Raw genomic sequence first — 25,081 nt, 5'->3', positions numbered from 1 at the left:
TCATGATTGTGACCTTGTGAATTGTGGCCTTTAGATGTTCAAACCAAAACAATAAAGCTAACCGGATGCAACGGGCTCTATTTAAAAAGTACTGAATTATTTTACATTGGTGTAAATTACGTGGCACTTAAAGGTTCAGACATGTACACATTTTTAGAATTTTTGTTAAAAAGAATTTACAATTTTATGGAACACCAGTAATGGTTTTATATTTATGTTAGATTGATCATTATATTTATTTCATTAGATCATTATATTGCACTAATCATTCCTCGATTTTGTTTATAAAAAAATAAACAAAGAATTGTCTAAACATGACTATTAAGCATGAATAAAAAACTTTCTGTGTCACTAACAACAACACATGACCATTGGACTCTGCAAGTGAGCCGATAAACACCTGTTAAGTTTCAGGGGCGTAAATGCAAAAAGAAAAAAAAAAGAAAAGAGAGAGAGTGTGTTAGCAGAAGGGGGAGGAGTAAAAAAGAAAGTCATATAAATGATTATAAATATGTGCTGAGCTGGACACATCCCAAAGTGGCAGACCAGACCCCACAAAACCTCACTTTCCGTCAGAGCAAAATCACATTTTCTGACTTTTCATTAAGTTTCTCCGCCTGCAAAAGCTGACATCTGGATTTACATCTGGTTAATTGCTGGACTGAGTCATGGATCCAATAGTGGAAGTAGTGGCTTTGATTTTGGGGTTCATTGGATGGGTGATGGTGGGGGTCGCCTTGCCGAACCGTTACTGGAGGACCTCCACTGTTGATGGGTCCGTCATCACCACCTCCACCATCTACGAAAACTTGTGGATGTCATGTGCGACTGATTCGACTGGAGTTCATAACTGCAGAGAGTTCCCTTCGCTGCTTGCGCTCAGTGGTATGATGACAAATGTTATAATATCATATACAATAATTAAATAAATAGTTTTCACTCTATACAAAGTTTTCAATCATTTTAACTTATAATGTTTTTATAATGTTAATGTTTAAGCTGTTTGCAAAACGTGTTGACAGACTAATATAAAAACTTACAAACCATAGTCTCATCAAAATTTTCAGGGCAGATATTCAGTAAAAGGTGAAAAAGATAAATTCAGTGGCTTATTGTGTTTCATCTCCAGGTTACATCCAAGCCTCTCGTGCCTTAATGATCACATCAATTGTGTTGGGCACCTTTGGACTGTTGGCAGCTCTGATAGGAATCCAGTGTTCGAAGGCTGGAGGGGAAAACTATGTTCTCAAAGGAAGAATTGCTGGCACAGCTGGAGTCCTTTTTATACTTCAAGGTAAAAAGAAACACAGATTTAAGTAGAAGATAAACCAGTGAGAATAATTTTTCAAAAAACTGTTCTTTTTGACCTTTCAAATAATAATGGTATCTTAATACACAACCCCATAAATAGTTAAAGGAATTTCTTAAGAAAGATAATAAATCATGATTGTGATTTATTGGAAATCGAAATCAATGCTGTATAACTTTCTTCCTGGATTCCTGCAAGACTTTGAACCAGTAATGCTGGCAGCTTCCCCACTTCTTTCTCAATGATTAAATAATATTTGTTGGCTCTTCTTCTGTCTAAAGGTACCTGCACAATGGTCTCAGTGTCCTGGTACGCCTTCAACATCACTCAGGAATTCTTTGACCCCTTCTATCCTGGGATAAGGTGAGGTGCAGCTGATTTAGGTGGAGAGAAAAAATCAGGCCTAAAATGCAGCTCACGTGAGTTTCGGCTGTTGACACTGGGCTGTGTTTTGCAGGTATGAAATAGGAGAAGGACTTTACATTGGCTGGTGCTCTGCTGTGCTCAGCATCGCTGGAGGAGCCTGTCTCACCTGCTCTTGCAAATTGGGCACAGAGGAAAAATAGTGAGTTCTCCCTTTCAGGACGAATAAAATATTAATTTGTTTACTGATAACTGCTCTTTGCGTTTGGTTTCACAACCATTTGAATTGCTCGCTATAGTTCAGCCATAAAGATGATGTGATAGTCAATTCAAGATGAATATTAATGTATTAACAAATATTTCTTAACAAGGGTTATATAAAAAATTATCACACACTATGAATATATCCATATAAAAATTTAATTACTGTAATAAAAATGTATAAAATAACACAATCACTTCCGTTATGTAAGTCAGTATAATCTAATACCATTAAATAAAGGGACTCTACTATAAACTTCTACTTTTAAAAGGTAACAATTTCTCAGTTTTTAAGTCGAAACTATCAGAAAGGTGATAATACTACTATGTGTTTATTATTGAGTTAATAGTGGGTGGTGGAGAATCCCCCATTATAAAAATAGGTGATTCTAATGTTTTGCCCAACTCGCTCATTTTAAATAGTTTAAATGGTGTCGCATGCAAAAACAAGCTAATATTTAAATATAAAAAACAGGAAAAATAACTATCTTTTCTAACTTTTAGAATGTACGTGCACATGTCATGAATGCTGTGGGGGACTTTAAATTTGTGGTACTGTTGCAGCAAATTTTTATTAATCCATCTGTTGGCTGTAATGATGAGTTTTCAGTGCACATTATAACTTCAATGTATTGGTAGTGGCCTTTTTTCAGACATACTGAAACTCTATTAGGGCACAAAATCTTAGCATTAATATTCATAAGTGAGGTGAGTTCAGTCAAAACTTATAGCACGATAAAGATATTTTGAATTAAAATGTACTAATTATAAAGGTTGCGACTTGTATTTATATTTATAAATAAGTCAACTCTTACACCACTTGAAGTGACATATGGGAGAGCAGGTAGTTTTGTATAAGTACAAGTTGTAAAGTTAAGTGAAATTTTATAGTACTTGTAAATGACATGACTATTTACAATTATGCTATGATTTTACTGCAATTTTAATGAAATTTTAAATTCTAATATTAAAATTTGTAATACAATCACCAATCAAGAGTGAATGTTTTAGGTCAAGAGAGGTACATTTATTTAGCATTTAGAAATTACCAAAATTTAAATACCAAAAGGTTAAAATAAATAAACACTTAAAATCTTTTATACATGTTTCATTAAAACTGGTGCGAATCTGTAACATGTTGTACAGGGATCAAAAAAGAAATCCAATGTAAGGGCACTGGGAGTCATGTTAAAGCCCCTATATGTAGAATATTAAGATGGCAGTGGCGCCCCTCAGTGGTAGGATGAATACACAATGCTGAAATTAAAACAAACAGACTGCGCCAATTTCACAGGAACTAGTTAGGGAATGAGTTAAACTTTAATCACAGCTAATGTAGATATCTAACCAGTGTGACTCATGCATCGATATAACCATCTTGTTTTTCAGCCCTTTGCCTTATCAAACCAGGGGAACTGTATATTCTGGAGCTGCACCGACCAGAAGCATTGTTGCCAGTACCTACGGCCGAAATGCTTATGTTTGAGCAGGATTTGAAATCAGAACTTTGTTGATGATAAACCTCTTGCAACTGGCCGGGGTAAACTTTTTTTTTATTACTTTGGTTTTTGTTGATACCTCTAACAAGTTCTGGACTTTTACATTTTGCATTTTACATTTTGTCCACAACAGTGTGAAAAAAGCTAAAGGTTGATGAATTGTTCACTGATGGAGGTAACAAAGTATCACTGAACTGTATATAATCACAAAATGTTTGTATTCTGTAATATTTTCTGCAGTGTGAAAGCACTAATGTTGTAAAGGTTGTACAAAGCATAGCCACTTACCACTCTGCCAGTACCCATGTAATGACTTTATTTATGTTTCCCTGATAATGTTGGCACAATTACATTTACATACTGTCAAAGAAATTCAGTCATTTCATGATCTTCACTCACACTTTAGACATTTGTAAATAGAAGGTCAAAAGTGTGATAATCTAGATATTTTAATGTGTGTTTTGTACAGTTTTATAGCCATGTAAGAGGATAGAGGAAAAGTTTTGAGGGTTTTGTTCCTTTTTTTTACAATTGCACACAATAAAAAGTGTCATGACATACATTTCCATTTTGAAAGAGTACATTTTATGTAGATACTAAGTACTAACGTTGCAATATATAAAAACCATGCTGATAAAATGAATGATCATTCATCAGACTTGTGCGATGTAAATGGCAAATGGCGCTTTTCGACCTATTGCCACTCAAAGCGCTTTACACTGCTTCTCATTCAACCATTCGCACTCACAATGTGGAAATGTGAAGCCTTGTTTTTATTCCATGTAACTCCTAAGGTGTGTGTGATCCCCTAATCAAACAATAAACCAGACATTATTTAATAGGGGTAATTATATAAAACTTACTTCACAAAATAAGTGAATGGATACAGCATTTCCCAAAACATTGGGCAATGTAAAGGTGATTGAAGCTATAAATCACCTCCATCTTTGTATTTTGCCTCTAAGGGATCTCAAACTTTCAGTTTCTCTGCACTGAGGATGCACATTTAAGAAGTTAATTGTTTTACTTAATTTACATTTATTTATCTATAATGCGTGATCATTATGAGTAACCTTGTGCCCTGCGGCGATGCCTCGTCCATGCAGCGGTATTATGGGAGTTGCCCTCAGAGTTAAAATTGTCTCTCCAATGAGCGCAGTCCACGTTTCTAGACCCACACGGATGTGCACGATGTGGACCAACCACGGAAATGTAGGACATAAAGGGAGGGGAGAACGAAACCAGTAGCCGAGACGCTTCGTTTACAAGGTGAAAACGCCGTCAGCTGTTCTTCGTCTCCATCATCATCATGTCACTAGAAGTTGTTTTCATTTCACAAAAAGCCTCGTAATTCCTGGTTTCAGTCTGAGCGCTCTGTTTTAATGGTTAAGTTTGGGGGAGGAACCCTTAATTGGCGAGTCTCGTTTCCACACGGAATAGTGTGCGACTAGGACCGTAAATACACCGTCGTAGCTGGTCGTTTGGTCGGGCAGAGGGGGAAAACGATGAGAATTTAATGAAGAACATCAACATTTCAATGAGACACTTCAGTATTTTCACTTGTCGTGAAAGCAGAGTTGTTGAGTTGCAGGTTCCGGTGTGAAAGCGTGAATAAATTCAGAAATGGAGTCGTGTCGGCGGACGGGACTAAACGGGGTCCTGTGCTCCCTTTCACTGCTGTGTGTCATCCTAGACATTCAGCTGGACGGTAAGACTGGCTTCACACTCCACATTAATACAGTAACACCGACATTTGTAGCTTCTTACTAGCTTGTTACTAGCTAGCTAGTTTCCCAAACTGCAACGGTATGTTAGCTCGCCGGCGTTACCAAACACGTCGATCCCTCCAAAATAAAAGTCACTGTCACCGTCGCTACTTAAATATAATGGAGTTACCAAAACCTACTAAGACAATAATTGTTTAGCTGTTGCGGAAATTATTAAAATATGTGTGTAAGACAGAGCGGGTGAAGCATTCACTAATGTATACATAAAAACATAAATGACCAATTATTCATCATAGAATTATTAAAATCATGTTTAAAAAAGTTTGTGTGCTTTCTGACCGTTGACATGAGAATTTACTTTATGTACTGTCAAGTTTCTTAACCCTTTATAATATGATATTAAAATTATATGACTTATTAAGTTTGAGATGTAGGATTTGTTCATCATTCCTTATTTGATACTTGAATCCAAACAAACTTGCCTTTGAAAACTTGTCTGAAATCATTTGGCCATGTCTCAATGTCTACCTTTATAAAACTTGGTTTGTATAAATCTTCTCTCTGTTACAAATTTGTGGAATGGGCAGTTTAGGTTTAAATACTGTGTGTAAATCATTCATGGGACTGACTAATTGAGTTTGTTTTGTGTTGCTGACATGAAATCTGTGAGAACAGAATAATACGGTTGTAACTCATTATAGTGTGTTCTTACGACAACTTTATAATTTTGGTCATACCGGAATGCCCTTTATGAATAATTAGCTGCATCATGGTTGGCCTGCTTCTTTTAATTTTGGCACTGACATATTTCTAGTGAGGCTCAAGCACAGTTTTGTGTTACAGGTGTCTTAGGGGCTACTCATGTCGAGATTGAGCACCACTTGGAGATGGGCCGCAAACTTTTGGCAGCTGGTCAGCTGGCTGAAGCATTGTCCCACTACCACTCTGCAGTGGGTAAGGTTACACACACACACACACACTCACACTCACACACACACACACACACAAAGCCAAGCAGACCCTCACACACATTTATATTTTCACCACTAACTGGCATTTTCAGTCTCTATCTTTAATCTAAAAAAAATTCCTACCCTCTCTCATACCTCTACTGTTAAAATAATGCCTTTCAGTACACGCAAGCCATGAGTATCGGGTAGTTTGAAATCTGATGCTAGGTATTTTTAAAACAGGTTTTTAAAGTGTTTTTGAAATTTTCTAGAGGGGGACTCTAAGAATTACCTGACCTACTACAAGCGAGCTGCAGTGTTTTTGGCCATGGGAAAATCCAAGTCTGCCCTGCCAGACCTGGCAAGAGCCATCCAGCTAAAGCCTGACTTCCTTGCGGTAACTTTTCCTGATCACAACCACAAAAACTTGGAAGTCTACAAAAGATTTAATCGCTGTTACAATGTCTCTCTTGAAACTAATCTTCTTGTCAACCATTCTTTTCATTTCTCTGTATTTACAGGCCAGGTTGCAGAGAGGGAATATCCTTTTAAAACAGGGCAACACCCAGGAGGCGAGGGAGGACTTTGAAGCAGTGGTAAGTTTTCGCCGCCTAAAACATTGCTTCTGTCTTTAGTGGTTTTCCGGGATATAAACAAAGCATTAAAGGACAAATGTATTGTTTAGCTACAGCGCTCTCCAGACCATGAAGAGGCCCGTGACCAGCTGATGAAAGCAAACCAGCTGGAGGAGCTGCAGGAGGAGGCCAATGGTTTATACCACCAAGGGGAATACAGCACTACCATCACTGTGCTTGAGAGAGTAATAGAGGTGTGTGTCTGCTTTGCATCGGGGCCTACAGATAGGGTCAGGTAGTAGAAGGTGGCTCACTGGTGAAACCTATTAGTAGTGTCATTTTGCCACATTATGTGTGGTTTATAGAGCTTTTCAAAGTGATTTGTTTATCAGAGTCTTCCCATTTTCTCTTCTAATGAAGTGTTTTTTAGTTTTTGCATATGATACTTATTCAAACTCTGTAGCTATTGTTTTTCTATGAATTTAAATATGTGTTTTAAAATCGGATATAAGTTGTTGTATGTAACCTTCTTCAGATTTCTCCCTGGGATCCTGAGTCGCGGGAGCTTCGTGCAGATTGTTACATCAGAATGGGAGATCCACAGAAAGCCATCCAGGATCTCACACCGGCCACGAGGCTACGAAATGACAACCGAGCTGCCTTCCTGAAGGTCAGCATGCTGCACTACAGCCTCGGAGGACACCACGAGTCACTCAAGTGAGCTCTTACACTGGAATACACAAACTACGATATGCAAACTATGCAAATTCAGTAGATTTTCATCTTGTAAGCATCTTTTTACCACATTGTTCACTCTTCTTTCTTCTCTTTATCTCTGTCTGTTTCTGTGCAGTCACGTCAGAGAGTGTCTGAAGCTCGATCAGGATGACAAGGAGTGTTTCAGCCACTACAAGCAGGTGAAGAAGCTCAGCAAGCAGCTGGACTCTGCAGAAGAGCTCATACAAGCGGAGGGGTCAGTACTTCTGTACAATTGAGATTGCTTTAAAATATTATTCCTATTCCCAGCATTTCAAATTTGTAAGAGTTCATAGATGCTTGTGCAGTTTGATAGGTGAATCAATCCTGGTTCTTTGAAACAAGGCCTACAGGACATTCAAATCTTATTCAGTCCCAGAATGTTGAATCTGACCCGTTTTTTTGTTGTTTTTGTTTTGTTGTTGTTGTGTTTTTTTTTTAATAAATATATATCTCGACCTGACATTTCAAAAGCAGAAATATGAGAAACTATATCCAACATGTAACTAATAGTAATACTTTTACAATTAGATATCAGGAAGCCATTGATAAGTATGAAACAGTGATGAAGACTGAGCCTAACATACCATTGTACACCAACTTGGCCAAAGGGAGGATCTGCTTCTGCCTCGTCAAGGTGAGAGAACTGTGAATGTTTTAAATGAGATAAGATACTTTTAATTTAGTTTGGTAAAAGTTTCTGAGAACCCAAGTTTACAATTTACAAAAAAAAAATACCAAAGCGATAGTTAGACATCAGCTGACAACAGCCAGTACCACTGATCTACTGGTTCAAGTTCAATTCCTGTTTTTTTTTCTAAAGCATCTTATGCCTTTTGCTGATTCTAGCTCAAGCTGGCTCAGGAGGCGATAGATGTGTGCTCAGAGGCACACCAGAGAGATCCACGCAACGCCAACATCCTCCGAGACAGAGCCGAAGCTTATATCCTAAACCAGGACTATGAGAAAGGTAACAGGATTCGGCCTTCTCAGTGACAATAAACTGAAGTAAACTGACCTGAATCTTAAGGCATCTTTGTTACAGTCCCTGTAACAAAGAAAGAGAGACTGGTTTAAAGAAGGCAGGGCAGTCATAATTCCTTTAATTGATTCCAGGACTAGACACCAACACATCTGTATAGAAGTAAATCTAGCATTTGTAAACTTGCCCATTTTGTTTGGGGCTGCATGGTTTAGGTTGACAACAATTTAGACAATCAGCTAATTGGGGTTTTGTCTTAAGAAAACAAATTTGTTTTGGAAAAAAGTTAAAACTAAATATATTGTTCACATATAAGCAGAGCAAATCATTTTTTAAATGTATTTTAATATCTGTTTTACTACAGCTGTGGAGGACTACCAGGAGGCCAGAGAGTTTGATGGCGACAGCAACGATATTAGAGAAGGACTTGAACGAGCCCAGAAACTGCTCAAAATCTCTCGTAAAAGGGATTATTACAAGATCCTTGGTGTCAACAGGTAACCACTTCAACTATTTTTATTACAGTGTTTACTACCTTTGGACTGCCATCAAACCTTAAATCTGCCTATTGGGAAAAACTTAACTGAGTAGATCCCACTGACTAACTTTCATAAACTTCTTTTTTTTTTCCCTCAGGAATGCCAACAAGCAGGAAATTATCAAGGCGTACAGGAAGCTGGCACAGCAGTGGCACCCCGACAACTTCCAGTCAGAGTCTGAGAAGAAGGAAGCTGAAAAGAAGTTTATTGACATTGCTTCAGCTAAAGAGGTCCTCACTGACCCAGGTCAGCAGCTGATTATTCCCTCAGATTTTATAAACAGTACAATTCTTCTTAAGTATAACTTTTAACAAATGATCGTGCAAAGTTCCACCATGGTTCATGGCAGCTTGTACTTGTAGTGGTGTACTGTAACTATGATGTCAAATTATTACATTACCAACACATGATCTTGATAGAATAGTAAAACATTTGTGTAACGTTTGCGATTCCACTCTTATGGCATCTCCAAGCAAAGCTAGGTAGCATAGCAGAGTATAAAGTTGTAATCAGTTGGTCTAGCTCTGACCAAACCAAAGTAACAAAAAAAAAACCAACATAACGACACCTAAAAGCATACTATATAAAATATTATACCGCATTTGAACAATTTGTGTAAAAAGCTGAAGAATTAAAAATACAAGTGTACTGGACTGTGTTTAGATAAGCCAAGCTGCTGGTTGTAGCTGGTTAGCCAGAACTTAATTATGGTATTGATCTTCTTACTAAACTTTTGGCAAAATGGTGCATTTGCATGCTTCTCTAAACTTGGCCTTCTTTGGTTCCAAAACAATAAAACAGGCTACAAGCAAGTTATTAAAACCAGAAATCTCAGCTAATTATGTGCTTCTCCAAAGTATAATATTTGATTGACTGAAGGCTGCTGTGTGATTAAACGAAATAACCACGAAGTTGGAGCATGGCAGTGAACAATTTCTTACACAGTTTAGTAATAAATAAAAACAGATATATAGTACTCTCTGTACTTGTACGTACCGTCAGTAAATTTATAAAGAAATGGATGGAGCTTGTATTGGTAATGAATTTTGCAAAATTGATATTTCGTAGTTATGCTATTTCAGATCTGCTTGTTTGACATTATTCAACTTATGCCTAATGTTAAACAGCAGTTTAGCTTTCACGGCATAGAATTTGTTCATGCTTTCCCTTGTCCTGCCAGAAATGAGGCAGAAGTTCGATGCAGGCGAAGATCCCCTGGATCCAGAAAACCAGCAAGGTGGAGGTGGACAACAGAGCTGGCCTTTCCACTTCAGCCCCTTCGAGTCTGGTGGCAGCTTCCACTTCAAGTTCCAGTACAACTAGAAAGGAGGATTTGCCAAAAAATGAGGCGGCGATGGGACCTTTTTCTAGTGGAGGGGACGTGGCGGCTCTACGGAGGAATCCTCTGCAGAACTTGCATTTCAGTTTGGACACAGTTTTGTGGCTTATCTGAACTTTGGATTTTTAATGTCAGGACAGCAGAGATTTGAGCTACACAACCTGGACTTCTTACAACAAGAAACCAAGGACTGATTTATGGCTACAGTTAAACTGACTTGTAGCTGTGGCTGAACATGAAGTCTTGTTTCAACTTTTCAGATCCTTAGTAATGGCAGGTGTATGGTTGAAATCAGTCATTATGGGACTTCTCTTTTTGGGAAGTCTATCCTTATTACATGTCTTTACTTTGTGCCATTTTTGAACCTGTAGAGTTTTTTTGTTTTTCAGTACATCAGCTCCTGCCCAGACAATTCATAGGAAGACTGTCAAATTTGATGTGAGCTTGCAGTATTCCTTAAAGGTTTAAAGGAATTGTATCTCTACTAATATCGGAGCATCTCTACACTGGAGATCCAGGAATAAGTTTCAGCGCTGTGTTTTTTTTTTTATTATTTATTTTTATTTATTTATTTTTTCTTATATGTACAATTACAATTCCAAAAAAAAGTTGGGATGAAGTGTAAACGTAAATAAAAACATAATGCAATGATGTGGAAATCTCATCAACCCATATTTTATTCACAATATAACCTCAACATTTCAGATTTTGATGGCAGCAACACATCTCAATAAAAGCTGGGACAGTGTGATGTTTACTATTGTGCGGCATCCCCTCTTCTTTTAACAACTATGTGGAAACGAGACCAGTTGCTGGAGCTGCCTCTCTGAAATGCTAATATTTTCCATGAACTGGTAAAATCTTATTCAACCTCTATGTTGTTAATGTTCTATTGTAGATAAAATGTGTTGATGAGATTTGCAAATCATTGCATTGTGTTTTTGTGTCACACACCATCCAAACTTCTTTGGAATTGGGGTTGTAAATGACCACTGATTATGTGCAGTTATCTAATTGGCATAATGTGAATTCTGCATTTAGGTGATATTTTCGTTTGTATATCCAGTTGCAATCTTTATGGATATAACAAATTAAAAACTGGGTAAAATACACAAAATAAATTCACCATTTAGTGGATGTGACAACATAGCCACTAATGACAGAACCATTAGTTTTAGTATTTTTTTTTCAATTCTTCAAAAGCATGTGTTTTTGTAAAACTTGCACTTTTATCCTTTGACTCCAGAAGTGTTCCGGCAGCCTTTATAAATGACTCTTCACAAATCAAGTGTCTTCAGTATTTGCCTAGCAGCCCCTAAAAAGTGCACATGTTGAATGTTAGACTAAGTTGCAGAAAACTATGTTCTGTAACTGAAAACCATTATGCTGCTGAAAAAAGGAAAAACTTTATCAGTGGGGTTCCAGTTTTTCTGCCATACGAGACCTTTATTTGAATATTATTTTTAAGCACAACTTTAAGTTATTTTGTACAGTAGCTTAAGGAAAGGATGGCTGAAGCTGCTTTTAATTCTGTCTACTGCTCAAGTGGGTGAGCCAAAAGCTATACAGGTTCTTTATTTAAATTGACAGCGTAGGACGGTTAGGTTTCTTCGATTGTTTGCTTTTTTTTTTGTTTGTTTTGATTTTTTTTTGTGTGTGGGAATCCATTTTTCTCTTGTCAAACTGAATCAGCTGACATGCTCAAGTGTATTAAAATACTGACACAATCCAGTTTGTGCTCATTTGTTCTTCAAAACAAACTAAAACGGTAGCAGAGATAACTACTTAAAATACTTCAAATACAGCTAATTTATTTCAAAACACATTTACTGTACACAGCACTAAACATTATTCCCACACTCTTAGATCATGGAGAGAAATCAAGCAAGTGAAATTACTGATAAATTGCTCCAGCCAAGCTGTCTATTGTTCTTTAGGCTCCATCACAGCCTTACTCCTGGCTGAGTTAGTCAGTCACATGAATGCTGAGTGTCGTCCAAACAGCGAGAGTTTCATCAATGTTTTGCTCCAAATCCTTCAGCATCATCCAAACTGTCTGCTTCCACCTCGATGGATACAACGTGGTGACCAGGGATCATTGCTAGCCCAAGGACTCTGGGTTCACCCTGAGAGAAGGTGTCTGAAAAAAGGAGAAAAAAGGATAATTCAGAGAAGACCGTTGTCTACACAGACAAATTCTGTAGAATTGTACTGGCTTTTGAATTACATGTGTCCCTATTGCTATATAATTGGACATGCTAAGAATTTCATTCAAAAATATATCTATTAAATACAAAAAAGTGAATCACTGCCTTAGGTAATAGTGGAAGACATCTCACATATCAAGTGGATTTTGAATTTAAATGATTTGGAGGTTAGAATCTGCTAGTATGGACACATAAAAGAAACATTTTACACAGTTTCTAATATTAAAAACTTTCATATAAATTACAGGTTATATATAATCAAATAGATAATCAAAACATATGAATCAGGCTCATGAATAAATGATGGTTAACTTTTGGTCTTTTAAGTCTTTTAACTACAACATGAGTCACATGCAAACAAGAATATCACTGAATAACAGTGTCATTTGTGTCAAAGCACTTTCCTCAAAAAGTGCTTGGTGACATATATTTTCCAGTTTGGCTTTGACAGAATCTTCTCTTTAAATGTTTACCAAATTTCAAACTCTTATCTCCATCAAGCACCCACCTCTGTTGGTCCTGTCAGCCATGTTTTATTTTGACTGGACGGTCAGGTGAACTGACACTGAATGATAATGACATTCACTTAAGTGAGAAGTTAAAAACCCCTGTGACAGTTAAACATTGCACAGGAATGAGCTCCTAATGGCTTTCTGCAGGTTACATTTTAGAGGCTATGGTACAGAGCCAAGTCATGGAACAGCCAAAGTCATGAAATAATTCTGGAAATTAAATCAAAGAAGGTGAATGTTTATATTCCGAAATATTTCATATTTTCTACAAAGTGATATGGTGCTGACCGGTGATTTCACCATGTTTTTGCATGAGACTCATGGTAGTCATGTGAGAGTTCTTAGAAAAGTTCTGTAAGCAAATTAATTACTCAGATATCATATGACACAGACAAATGATGCAGATTTTTTTTGTATTTCAAACTAATTACTTGAAGGAGGTGAAGAAAGCAAGTCAGGAAGGTCAATGTGGGGAAGGACAGAGCTGAAATTAAGTATCCAGACCCTTTTTAACATAAGAGATAAACAAAAATCCTTTAAAAGATATGTCCTCTGCACTGTTCTTCGAGACCGAAGTGACGACAGCACATCACCACCATAAAACATATTTCAACCAAAAACACAAAAACAAAAAAAATTAAACAGTTACAAACTGTAGCTTCAATAATAAAGTGTTGCTAAAATATGAAAAAAACAGCTCTGTTTCTTCCATTTTCCATTCTAATTAGAAACAAACAAGTAGGCGTGTTTGCACTGTCAAACGATACAAAGTTTATTTTAGTTTAAACTTTTCAAATCATGTGTGTCTGCAATAAAAGGTTTATCCATAGCACGCATTATTTTCAATTAGGTTGATGAACATATTCTAACCTAAAATGTTAAAGTGTCTGAAATCAGTTTTGAGCAGTGACAAAGAGTTATCTTATCTCTTCATTACTGCACACTGTGGTGTAAAGATGTTTACTCTTTTCCACTTACCTGTGGATTTAAGGAATTCCTGAGCTGAACCGAGGATGACATTGCAGTCCCGGTCTGTACAAAGGAAAAGGCCCACAAGAGTCCGACCGTCTGTCATGCGGATCCTCATGTTCTTGTTCAGGAGCCCTTCTAGTTTCTGTCTGGCCTGGGAGGATGAGGACACTTTAGGCGGCTCCTGAGTGAACAGATATCAAACAGACCGTGTAGCCCACATCATGAATTTAAAATATTTAGTGATTCCAAATATATAGTCACAATTGTTTAATTATGGTCTAAAAGTACCTAAACATCTTCTGCTTAAAGTTAACATATGCTCGTGTTTAGCTCTGTCATTTTGATCTCAATGCACTGAGGTATTTTGCTGTTAATTAGACCAAGCGAGCAATAAGCAACATAGCTATTGGCTTTATTTAAAAAAAAGTTATCGGTATTAATATTTCTAGCATTAACTAACATTTTAAATCCACTAATAAAACTGCACTGTTTACAAGCTAATTTGCATGGTAAGGCCAAGGAAGGTTTTGCATGTAAACTGTTTGATAAATCAATACAAACATTAATACATAACGTTATGTTTAACAGCAGACATTTGTACAAGCTAATTCGTTAGCCGCCCGCTAACGTTAGGCTACGCTAAAGCAAAGATAACGATGCAATATGTAAACAAGCAGGTCATTTTTTCTCTCAGTTATAACACGCCAAAACATACAATTGTGTTAAATAGCAACACATAACCTACATGTGTTGAAGGACCATTTTCCTCAATCATTGTGGCCATAGCCCCTTCTTTTTCTTCTTCATCTGCCTACGGAAGATCTTTTCTGAGGGACCAGCTAAACCGGAAACTCATTATGCTGTTTAAAGATAACGGCACCAGAAAGATACTGGTTTTGTAACATATAGAAATTTAAAATTAAATGAACTGTTACATTGGTAATATTGACAAAAAAACACAACTTAATAACAATATGCATGAGCAGTCTGAAACTAATGTTAAATATCTATCATACATTTTTATCTTTAGCATAATTTCAGGCAGCTAAATTTGTTAGACTCCTGAAAGCTGTTATCCACAGACCCCAACGCAATGAAATGTAAAACTAATTGTAAGTGTGATTATCGTTTTAATTACATTTTACAACGATATTTTACGCCAGGCCATTGGGAAATGAATGAACTTTTTTTCTGAACAGCGACTACAACTGGCCCTCACAAGAAAATGTCACATTTAAATACCTTTCATTTCTCCAGGTCTTTTTAAAATGTTTTTTTTTTTGTTTGTTTGTTTGCTTATTTTTTATTTTTGTCCTTTCGGCTTATCCCGTGAATTCAGGGTCACCATAGTGGATCATCATGTTGATTTTGCACAGTTGTGTTTTTACTCCGGATGCCCTTCCTGACGCAACAGTACCTAATTTCTATCGGGCTTGGACCGGCACTGCACAGCTGGGGATGGGAATAGTCTGTTAGGGCCGTAGTGTCTTGCCCAGAGACACTTCGCCATAAAGCCGGAATTGGGGATCGAACCACTTAATTTTTTTAACAATTTTTTACTTTTCGGCTTATCCTGTGAGTTGAGGGTCGTCACAGAGGATCATTTGTCCGGATGTTGATTTAGCACCGTTTTTACAACCCTCCCCAGTTTGTACCGGGCTTGGGACCGGCACTGCAAGGATGGGGATGGGCTGTTGGCGGTTCAGTGTCTTTCCCAAGGACACTTCGCCATGTGGTCGAGAGGAGCGGGGCACGAACCTCCGACCCCATGCGCCCCCTGTCATATCAGTGACATTGTACCACCAAAAATTTAAGGTTTAAAAAAACCTATAAAGAATAATTGTGTTGTTTCTTGATGAAGATGAAGTACCAGATGAGAAAGAAACTATTATAATACGGTGAAAAAGATTTGATTTTAATAAACAAAATAATGAAAAGAGAGTAAAAAACAGTAATAAAAAACATATACATTGATATGTATAGTTTTACTCCTAAAAATGTTTGACCTTAGAATATGTGCAGAAGCTATAAAATCACTAGGAAACGAAGCAGAGCACAATTCTTTGTTGTCTGTTTTCTCTTCCCTGAGTAAACAGGAAATAACACCCATTTTTTTCTTTTAACCCTGAAACTAAAGACGTGTGAATTGATTGGTCTTAAATGATCAACCAATAAACACTGACATCTTCCTTCCACATTTATAGATCCACATGGCCTACAAACCTTTGGGCAGCTTTTGTTAGTTCCTGACAGGGACACTGACATTGGTGAGCTCCAGCAGCATACATGGTGAGCGGTAATACTGCTTTGATTATAAGTCACAGGACCTACTGTTATCGGAGGTAGTGACATTATTTGTGCTTGCATGACTGCTTCTGGAACAGACTCACTGATTTTAATTAATAACTTATATTGGTAGCAGCTGAATGACATGAGAGGTGTATAGAAACATCCATCCATCCACTATCTGTAACCGCTTATCCTGTTTGGGTTGCGGGGGGGCTGGTTGCCACTCTATCGCAGGGCCACAGAGAGACATACACGGAGAGACAACCATTTGCACTTACGGGCAATTTTAGAGTCACCAATTTACCTAACGTACATGACTGTAGGAGGAAACCCAGAGTACCCAGAGGAAACCCTACGCAAGGACGGGGAGGCGGCAGCTCTAACCATTCCACGATCGTGCAGCATCTGTATAGAAACGATTTTTGTACAAATTTAGAGACAAATGCAGGGGTTCATGATGCAACAAAACTATGACTGGAAACTCACCAAAGGGAGAAAGTGGAAAGTTTTACAGGTTACTATGACTAGTTCATTTCCTTTATTTTTAGAGGTCATTAAGCAGTAATTATATCGTCATTTACAAGATGAACAGATGAATAAACAGTGAAATTGCTTTAGAAGATCTTAACCTCAGAAGGCAGGAAACCCATTGTTGTATTTATTAACTGACTCATGCAAGGCTAAGCACAAAAACCATATGTAACACTTTTACTTTCCTGGGTTATGTGAAGCTAATATTGTTCTCCACAACCCCCACTGTATGAATGTTATTTTAGCTTTGTCAGCTCTCTGGGTTGCCTCGGTTTAGACAGCTCAGCTCTGAATGGAGCACAGGAGCGGGTGTCTTTTTCTGTGCGTCACACTGCATAAAATCTGGGTTAGCAAGAGCACAGCACCCAGGGGAGGCGCTTTTCCCTCTCATCCTCGAAATGTCTCCCTGCCAAAGGGACCAGGGACTTACACACATACACACACTGCAACCATCTCTCAAGCCACCCAGTCTGGCACCAAGAGACACATCAGTGTCCAGAGGCTTAGTGGGGGGGCTCTATTCACATTCTTAGATGCACTTTCCCTACACACACAAACACACCAGCTCCTCCCCCCGGTGTGTTATACATCACACCGTCTTTATCTCTCTCTCTCTCTCTCTCTCTGTCTCTTGGCAGATGTGGCCATTGGATCAGCCACTAACAAATTCCTCTTGTCTCATTTGTGGGCGTAGTGAAGGCGAGCTGGAGCAGCTCAGGCACCTGTTGCAGCGAAGAGAGAAAGGGTGCACAGCAGCTGAGGCATAATTGAAAAGCTCATTTACATGATGTCCAGTTATTGGTGTGAACGCTGCAGCTGCCAGAGTTGCACATGCTGTTCAGAAATGATGCAGGGAGGATTAAAAGCAATAATGATAATTTGCAGGGTCCTGTGGTGTTGTGGTAGGCTGGGAAGTGTTTAGGATGCAACAAGTACAGTCAGTGGTGGCATCTGCTTGGGGACTTTATTAACTGTATTTGAAATGACTAAATATCTGACCTATCAAGACACAATAGCTGTTACCATAGGTACAATGTAGCAGCGAGTTTATGCTTGATAAGTGCTCGTTAGCATTTTCTCAGCAACCAGCTTTGTCCAATTTACTCATTGTGTTGTTGGTTGATGCAGTGAAAGTTTGGGCCTATATGTGTGTGCACATAAAAGTAACATTATAGAAAAATTATTATTCAGTGGGCAAATTTTTAATAGTCATGAGCAAGATAAAGGACATGGAGCTTGTGACCTCTTCATCTTCAACAACATGGATCGTCCATATGAGAGAAGCATAGGTGCTGGAATGCTGCTCAAGTGTCTCAATAAGTCATGAGCCTGAAAAATAAATTGACTTTTGTTTGGACATTTTTTATTTAGTAATTTTGAAGATGGTCTTTTTGGCAAAGAAATGAACTGTTGACCTTTGTGCTGATTCATTAATAAAAAATTAAAAAAAAGAAAAGAAAAAAAAACTTTTTTCTTGAGATTTTTATTACAATTCACACTTTGCTCTAGATTTTAACACGCTAGTACAAAATGTGGTTACAATTATTAAGTGATTAAGATTTTAGTCCATATGGGGTTAAAAGAGATTTTTAAATTACAAGAGATTTAAATATTTTAGTTATTATATGAAATGTCACTGAGTATCACTGCAGTTGGGCTTATTTTCCTGTTGTGCATTTGCTTTGTTGTCGCCTTTCTCTCACAGCACAAGTGCAATGAAATTAGTTGAATTCATTAAAAGCAAGACACTAGAAGTTGTGCTTGCTAATATTTTAATACTGACCTTTATTCACAGTGTTCCACAAACTCATGCAGATGTTTTCATAAAACACACCTCTTTTTTCATGCTTATACATTCAGTGGTGCAGCACTTTCTCCTGTCTGACCCCTATTTTGCTGTGAGGTTCGAATGTGAAAAGCAAATCAAAATTCCTTTTGTCAAAACAAAAGTGCCCTTAGCAGCCACTGAGGGGCTGGCCGAGGTCTAGGGATTCCCATGGCCTTACTGCCATCCAGTTGACTCAGCCTGCTGCTTGCCAGAGGCTGATTTTACAGTAAGAGCACAGAAATCGCCTGGGTTTGTTTTAAACCTCTGAGTTAGACAAGGGTTGTGCTCTGTGAGCTGTTTAATATGGTGGTTTGTGAAGTAGAAAGAGTAGTTTGCATATTCTGAATTGTTTTCATCCCCACCACAAGCAGTTAATTTTTAAGCAATACAATCTGATGTAAGTCTGGGCATGGCTGCGGCAGATTTTCCCAACCCCCCTCTCTGAATCCCTCCCCAGCACTCACACACACACACACACACACACACACACACAACCCTGCTGCTGCTCCAAAATAATTTTTATACTACGGTGGGGGCTCCGGAGAATATAAGGTGGCCATATTTGATAGATTTGTGTCGGGCTCTGCAATGCAGAAAGCGCGAGTTGTTACGTGTGATCTTTGTAGTGACAGTGACACCAGGCAAGTCTGTCGGATTCGTGACTGATCCGGACTTGGACAGAGAGGGAGAGGGAGAGGGAGAGAGAGGGGGAAAGAAAAAAGAAGGGGGAGACAGAAAAGAAACAAACAAGTAACAATGTAACTTACATGCAGCCACACACCCCTTTTTCTTGTAACAATGTGTACGTTTTTAAGGAGGGAGGGGGCGCGCAGAGGGAGAAAGAGAGACGGAGAGCGATAGAGAAAGGAGGAGGGGGTGCGTTCTGAAATAATATAGTCAGCCATTTTTTATGTAAGGGGATTTTTTTCTTATTGGGGGGGTTGTTAAAAAATAAATATAAGAGGGCGGCCATCTTTGTTGCTCTGCCTAGTGTAAAATATTCCAAAACGCCCCCCACTTTTTTCTGTGCCGATTTGAATATTAAATAAATATCAAATAATCGGACAAGAATACGCTTTTTTTGAATACAAGGACGGATCCAATGACAGGAATATAATGTCCTCTCCTCTCCGGTCTTGTGAGGAAGACGAGGGCATGGTGGTTAATTCCGAGGGAGGAGATTTTGATGAAGAAGACGACGACGGAGACCTAGACGAGAACGCAAGCGACATAAACTCGCCGGCGGCGCCTCGGGAAACTGCAACGCCAGCCGCGCCAGGTACAGTAAAAAGAAAAGTGGCGGACAACTCGGGAGCGCGCACACCAAATAAAAAAAAAACACCCTTACTAACACAAAAATTGAGGAGAAACGACATGTTAGAAGTAGCCGAAAGCAGCAGTTTGTGTCCCATCCTGCAGGTCCAGTACTGTACAGTAGAGCCCAGCGAGGACTCGGGTGCGCGCATGAAAAACAGAAACACACTTCTCCGTGTTTTTTTTTTTTTTTTTTAAAGGAGGCACATGTTCCAAGTCTAAATCCGCTATATAGTCTGCAGTTACGTGACCTATGTGTTGCTCTAGTTGCCAGAGTTGCAGCTATAAGGCAGGTTGTTAAAACAAACCAGGCGCTCGAAGCAAAAACTCTAGTTTCGAAGAAAATGCACAAACACCCAGCTTCCCAGATGTGTTTGTACGTTCGTTTCGTTGGCTCATTTTCACCTACTCCACTTACTCTTCGCCTCCAGCACATCCCAACAAACTTTAAGCTAACTTGTCGCAGCTGGTTTTCCTTGCGAGCTTCTCTCCCTTTTCTTCTTCTTCATCAAAAGTTGCAGCGTGTTTGTCCTTTAAATCCCTCTGACAGCTCCTAGACATGCGTGACATGTAAATGAGCCCGGGTCTGCGGGGCGCATAAAGTCGCCCTGAAGGGCGAGAAGCCCATGGCAACAAAGTCTGGCAAAAGCATGGAGGTGTCCCCGGCCGCGGGCTATGTATGTTTGACGCCCATGTCGGGAGGAGATGGTGCGTTTTGCTGTGCAGACATGAAAGCCGGGTGATAATGTGGAACCGTGGTGTGAGATAGACACGTGCCCCCTGCCCCTTTGTGGCTGTGACAGGTCAAAATAAGACTCCCGCCAGGCCCCCGCTTCTCCCCCTGCTGCTGCATGCTGCTCACTCTCAGCACAGACGTGTGACTGTAGCACAGCACACATGCCAATACATCACCAATTAGACCAACAATAATGGTATTAAATGTGTAATATTAATCCAACAGAAGTGGATGTCTTTTCTGCAGGGGGGCTTGCTCCTTTCAGCAGCTCTGTGCGTCACTGATTGGGATGAAAGGTGACTGCCTTAAGTGCACATGACATTCTGGAACTTTCTGACAGTGGTGAAGTTGCAGGGAAAGTGAAGGGTGCAGAAAAGTAGTGGTTGGTTAACCACACCGCTAACGTCACAGTACAAATCAGAAATAGCACTGCTCTGGCCTCATGATGAGCATAATGTTTTAGATACAGTTGTGATGGAGAAACCTAAAAGTCACAGTGCAGATGTTGAAAGGGAGGAAATGCAAAATTATTTAACATAAACGGAATATGTGATTTCCTGTATGAACAGTAGAATAGTCCCCTATTGGCTTTTTGTTTAGACTCATTAGCTCGATTCCAGACCCACCGCCATGCTGTGCCGTGTCAGACAGATAAATTAGTGTCGGGCTTCCCTTTGAGGACCTTATCGCCCCTCCTTGACCTGTAGCGGCGGGCACAGCGGTGGTCCCGGTGCGGGAATTGCGGAACTGAAGAAGTCGTTCACCGCACCGTCCCGTTGGCTGGCGGCCTCTGAATCACCGAGCCCTGCGTGCACGCTGCTGCCGCCCCCGGCGTGTCTTCAGCGGCTGCACGCTGCACCGATACGCGGGAAACGGGGTTGGTGGATGGTGCTGGAGTGAGGAGGAGGAGGAGGAGGTGGAGGGGCTATTGCTGCTGCTGCTGGGAGCGCGCACCAACAAAGACAGGCAGACAATTAAAGCCAACAAAATACGGCCTATCTAACGGGGTGGTTGCACGGCGGAGACCGCAGCCCATATCTTGGTCCCGCTTTAATGCTTTGCTGCATTTTGTCTGAAGCTGAGGCTGCAGCTGCCTCTCTGCTTCTTTTATTTTACTGCATCCCAGGTCAGGTTGCAGGTTAAATAGCTTTCCTGGTAATTGTGTTGTTGCATAGGTATAAGTGGCCTGAAATTTCCACATGATTTGAAAGCGGAATTAATCATGAATTTTCGATGCACTTCTTCAATGATACAATACAGGAATAAGCTTTAAAGCCACACTTGAACTATTTCTATTCCCTTAAAAGTATTTAAAAATGTTATGCTCTTTTTATACAAAAGCACAAAACACATCAGAGATAGTTTGTTGACAAATGGGCCGTAAACCCCTTATTCCTGCAGTGTGCTATGGCACCACCAACACCAGCTGTCAAATCTGCTTATGCCACTCTGACAAACTGTATCTAATTTAGCATGTGTCACAACTCAGGCGGGGTCAGAGGTCACTGAAGCCACAGTGGTGATCATGCAGCTTTTGTTGTCTGTCAGCAGGGATTAGCTGGCTTGTTGGAAAGTGTTAAGAGAAGATTATTGTTCATCTGCTTCTCATATTAGTCTTCTCTTTCATGCTTTACCCTCACTGGTGTTTTCTCCTAGACGACGAGGCAGAGATATCAGACAGAGAGGTCCCATGCAGGAAGAAAGGACGGCCAAAGAAAAAGAAGGACACAAAAAAGAAAGATAAAGAGGGGAAACCTGTAAAAGCAAAAAAACGGAAGAAGATTGTAAGTTTGTTAACCTGCTGTGGATCTGCTGTTTTCTCTTGTACTGCCTTCATTATTCCCCAGTATATTTGTTTCTCTTTTTCTTTTTAGGACAGTGATGTAGAGCGAGATTCGGACAGAGAGAGGGATTACGGCGAGAACTCAGACAGCATCCCCAGTGACTATGGAACTAGTGAGAAAAAGAAAAAGAAGAAACATAAAGAAAGGAAAGAGAAGAAAACAAAGAAGAAGAAAAAAGATGACGGAGACCGTGACAGCAGCCAGGAGGAAACAACAAAGGTAAAGAAATTGTCTCGTTCTCATCCATGATCAGAACTGATATTGAATTGTTCTGACAAAGTCGTTGAGCATTTTTCTCACTTGATTGGTTCTTTGTTCTCAGCAACCAATAGAGCAGAAGACCTCAGCTCAGCTGGCAAAGGAGTGGGGTCTGGAGGATGTTGATCATACCTTCACAGAAGAAGACTACAGGGAGCTCACCAATTATAAAGCCTTCAGCCAGTTCATGAGGTTCAGTATCTTTCTCTTGTTTACACGTGGTGTAATGTGGCTGATGTAGTAATGACTGCCGGCTGTAGCTGCAGGTCAAACATCACGTACAGTGTATTCAGATTTATTGCGTTGGCAGCTGTGATGGAGTTGTTTGCTCATTGTGTTCAATCTCCACATGCACAAACTTCTTGTCGTAAGTTACCTTCTTTTTTGTAATGCCATGTAAAACCCAATGAAGCATCCTTATTGATTTATTGATGGCATCCTTATTGTTTTCCAAAAGCTCTGTCTTCCCAGTCCCCATTAAAATCTGGCGTTTCAGATTTTTCCACTCTGCTGTCTGTTTTAAAAAAGCCCTGGTGGGCTTCAGAAACCCTGGCTTAGTTCAGACAGCGGGAAAGGAAAACATATTCTTAAGTGTTCTCAAGAAATCCACTCAGCCTTTGTTGAGACTGACATGCAATAATTCACCAGTTGATGGTTAAATATGCAGTAGCTCAGAAGGGGATTAGGTGGAGCTTCTGAGTGCAGAGAATTGCGACTTGAAACCTTGTTAAATGATTGGAAGCCATTCAAAAATACAAGAAAGGTTTTCCTTCTGTTTCGATTTTTAGATAGAAAATTCGATTAGGTGCTCAAGAAGCTCACAAAAAGCACATGTTAAGACTTGCTAACATCTCTGACTCTGAAACCTCTAGCAGTGATTCAGAAACACTCCAATAAGATCAGTCTATACTGTACTTTAATCAAAATCCGGTTGTTGGCAGCTGTGATGGAGTTGTTTGCTCATTATGTTCTATCTCCAAATGCACAAACGTGCTGTCGTAAGTTAGCTTCTTATTTGTAATGCCATGTAAAACCCAATGAAGCATCCTTAGTGATTTATTGATGGCATCCTTATTCTTTCCAAAAGCTCTATCTTCCCAGTCCACATTAAAATCTGCTGTTTCAGATTTTTCCACTCTTTCCACTCTCTTTTAAAAAAGCTCTGGTGGACCATATGTTATGCCAGAGAAATGGGTGTTCAATGGATGCATTACATTGGTAAATGGTCAGCCCCTTTAAAGCGCTTTTCTATTTTATCGGTACTAAAAGCACTTTACAATTTTGCTTCACATTTAATGTTAGTGCCCAACTCACAAGACCATCTCAGCTCCAAGAGGGAGCTTTTTTATGGTCCTGCATTTTTAGCTTTGCTCACTAGAGATTACTTTATTTGCATGAATCAGCAATCAAAACACCACTAAATCATGTTGTTGCTTGTTGGTTATAACAGTGTTAGTGATGAGCATGGACATAAATGGTAACATGTGCTTGCAAGGGTTTTCTGTTTGAACCTCCACATTGCCTCAAACACCAGTGGCTTTACACACAAGCATCACCATCCACAAAGACTGGTGACACCCCCAGCAGCAGATGAACACAGAGACAGGTGTCACTGGTTGAGAACAACAGGACAAGAACTACTACCTCTGTTTTCTTCTGGCAGTTTTGGTTTTGTTTTCCCACGTGGTTGGGATGTGCAGGCAGAAGTTCTGAGTGTTTCAGTAGCAGCTTGAGCCTCTTCCTCCGCAACTGACTCACAGCTGCATTGACTCTGGTAACACGAAGTAATCCTTATTACCCAAAGCATGTGCGTTGGGCAGTGATTTGGTTGTCAAGTTTAGCCTTTGTCTACTCTGTTGAATGACTGGGCGGTAGCCTTTAGGCCATTCCAGTGACTTTACCAAAATCACCTTTTCTCAAATACTTGAGACTTTGCATACAAACCATTTTTGTGACAAATATCTATACATTTACTCAACAATTAGCAATGTTTTAACCGTCATTAGTTAACAAATTATACTGAAACATTTTTCTTGTTCCCAGGCCAATGATAGCTAAGAAGAACCCTAAGATCCCCATGTCCAAGATGATGACCATGCTGGGGGTCAAGTGGAGGGAGTTCAGCTCTAACAACCCTTTCAAGGGAAATGCTGCTGCCGTTGCTGCAGCTGCTGCAGCTGCAGCTATCGCTGTCGCCGAGCAGGTCTCTGCAGCAACCGCCTCGCCTGAGCCGCCGCCACAGCCGCCCCCAATCAGAAAGGCCAAGACGAAAGAGGGCAAAGGTGAGTGG

The 25,081-nt window shown here is 39.5% G+C and overlaps 4 protein-coding genes across 6 annotated transcripts in view; 3 read left to right on the top strand and 1 right to left on the bottom strand.

Moving 5' to 3' along the window:
• The first annotated feature begins 518 nt into the window (after positions 1 to 518).
• On the top strand, positions 519 to 3,994 carry cldn15a (claudin 15a). The gene is made up of 5 exons (XM_067523503.1): positions 519 to 885; positions 1,130 to 1,294; positions 1,591 to 1,672; positions 1,767 to 1,874; positions 3,323 to 3,994. The coding sequence occupies exons 1-5, from the start codon at positions 669 to 671 to the stop codon at positions 3,417 to 3,419; spliced, it is 669 nt and encodes a 222-aa protein (XP_067379604.1). The 5' UTR covers positions 519 to 668; the 3' UTR covers positions 3,420 to 3,994.
• Positions 3,995 to 4,619: 625 nt separating this feature from the next.
• Positions 4,620 to 10,291, top strand: dnajc3b (DnaJ (Hsp40) homolog, subfamily C, member 3b). Its single transcript, XM_067523502.1, has 12 exons — positions 4,620 to 5,140; positions 6,003 to 6,113; positions 6,382 to 6,506; positions 6,631 to 6,705; positions 6,795 to 6,938; positions 7,220 to 7,401; positions 7,538 to 7,657; positions 7,972 to 8,077; positions 8,290 to 8,410; positions 8,787 to 8,919; positions 9,059 to 9,207; positions 10,142 to 10,291. The coding sequence occupies exons 1-12, from the start codon at positions 5,056 to 5,058 to the stop codon at positions 10,282 to 10,284; spliced, it is 1,494 nt and encodes a 497-aa protein (XP_067379603.1). The 5' UTR covers positions 4,620 to 5,055; the 3' UTR covers positions 10,285 to 10,291.
• A 1,800-nt stretch (positions 10,292 to 12,091) lies between these two features.
• Positions 12,092 to 14,851, bottom strand: naa38 (N-alpha-acetyltransferase 38, NatC auxiliary subunit). 2 transcript variants are annotated; one of them, XM_067523506.1, is made up of 4 exons: positions 14,737 to 14,851; positions 13,998 to 14,172; positions 13,451 to 13,524; positions 12,092 to 12,440 (listed from the first exon to the last, which is right to left on the bottom strand). In XM_067523506.1, the coding sequence occupies exons 1-4, from the start codon at positions 14,773 to 14,775 to the stop codon at positions 12,402 to 12,404; spliced, it is 327 nt and encodes a 108-aa protein (XP_067379607.1). In that variant the 5' UTR covers positions 14,776 to 14,851; the 3' UTR covers positions 12,092 to 12,401. The 2 variants fall into 2 exon arrangements, with proteins under 2 accessions (XP_067379607.1, XP_067379606.1); XM_067523505.1 differs by lacking the exon at positions 13,451 to 13,524.
• A 4,355-nt stretch (positions 14,852 to 19,206) lies between these two features.
• Positions 19,207 to 25,081, top strand: part of chd3 (chromodomain helicase DNA binding protein 3) — a 42,751-nt gene continuing 36,876 nt past the window's right edge. The window contains exons 1-5 of one of the 2 annotated variants that reach the window (XM_067523346.1): positions 19,207 to 19,918; positions 22,346 to 22,473; positions 22,564 to 22,752; positions 22,856 to 22,983; positions 24,835 to 25,073. In XM_067523346.1, the coding sequence (XP_067379447.1) occupies positions 19,756 to 19,918; positions 22,346 to 22,473; positions 22,564 to 22,752; positions 22,856 to 22,983; positions 24,835 to 25,073 (847 nt within the window). In that variant the 5' untranslated portion in view covers positions 19,207 to 19,755. The remainder of the gene's footprint in view (positions 19,919 to 22,345; positions 22,474 to 22,563; positions 22,753 to 22,855; positions 22,984 to 24,834; positions 25,074 to 25,081) is intronic. The other variant, XM_067523347.1, reaches the window with a different exon arrangement.

This window comes from Channa argus, chromosome 12 (genome assembly GCF_033026475.1).
Source record: "Channa argus isolate prfri chromosome 12, Channa argus male v1.0, whole genome shotgun sequence".
Taxonomy (NCBI): domain Eukaryota; kingdom Metazoa; phylum Chordata; class Actinopteri; order Anabantiformes; family Channidae; genus Channa; species Channa argus.
The sequence above is the reverse complement of the archived record's forward strand: the minus strand, read 5'-3'. Positions and strand labels throughout refer to the sequence as shown.

What these genes read in the sequence shown, in the direction of transcription:
- cldn15a (XM_067523503.1), top strand. Translation starts at nt 669, where the DNA reads ATGGATCCAATAGTGGAAGTAGTGGCTTTGATTTTGGGGTTCATTGGA. An exon ending in CCCTTCTATCCTGGGATAAG is followed by an intron (nt 1,673 to 1,766) that starts GTGAGGTGCAGC and finishes TGTGTTTTGCAG; the next exon opens with GTATGAAATAGGAGAAGGAC. An exon ending in TTGGGCACAGAGGAAAAATA is followed by an intron (nt 1,875 to 3,322) that starts GTGAGTTCTCCC and finishes CTTGTTTTTCAG; the next exon opens with CCCTTTGCCTTATCAAACCA.
- dnajc3b (XM_067523502.1), top strand. Translation starts at nt 5,056, where the DNA reads ATGGAGTCGTGTCGGCGGACGGGACTAAACGGGGTCCTGTGCTCCCTT. An exon ending in CCACTACCACTCTGCAGTGG is followed by an intron (nt 6,114 to 6,381) that starts GTAAGGTTACAC and finishes GAAATTTTCTAG; the next exon opens with AGGGGGACTCTAAGAATTAC. An exon ending in TCTGCTTCTGCCTCGTCAAG is followed by an intron (nt 8,078 to 8,289) that starts GTGAGAGAACTG and finishes TGCTGATTCTAG; the next exon opens with CTCAAGCTGGCTCAGGAGGC.
- naa38 (XM_067523505.1), bottom strand. Translation starts at nt 14,775, where the DNA reads ATGGCCACAATGATTGAGGAAAATGGTCCTTCAACACAT. An exon ending in AAAATGGTCCTTCAACACAT is followed by an intron (nt 14,173 to 14,736) that starts GTAGGTTATGTG and finishes CTGTTCACTCAG; the next exon opens with GAGCCGCCTAAAGTGTCCTC. An exon ending in GGAATTCCTTAAATCCACAG is followed by an intron (nt 12,441 to 13,997) that starts GTAAGTGGAAAA and finishes TCCTTTTTTCAG; the next exon opens with ACACCTTCTCTCAGGGTGAA.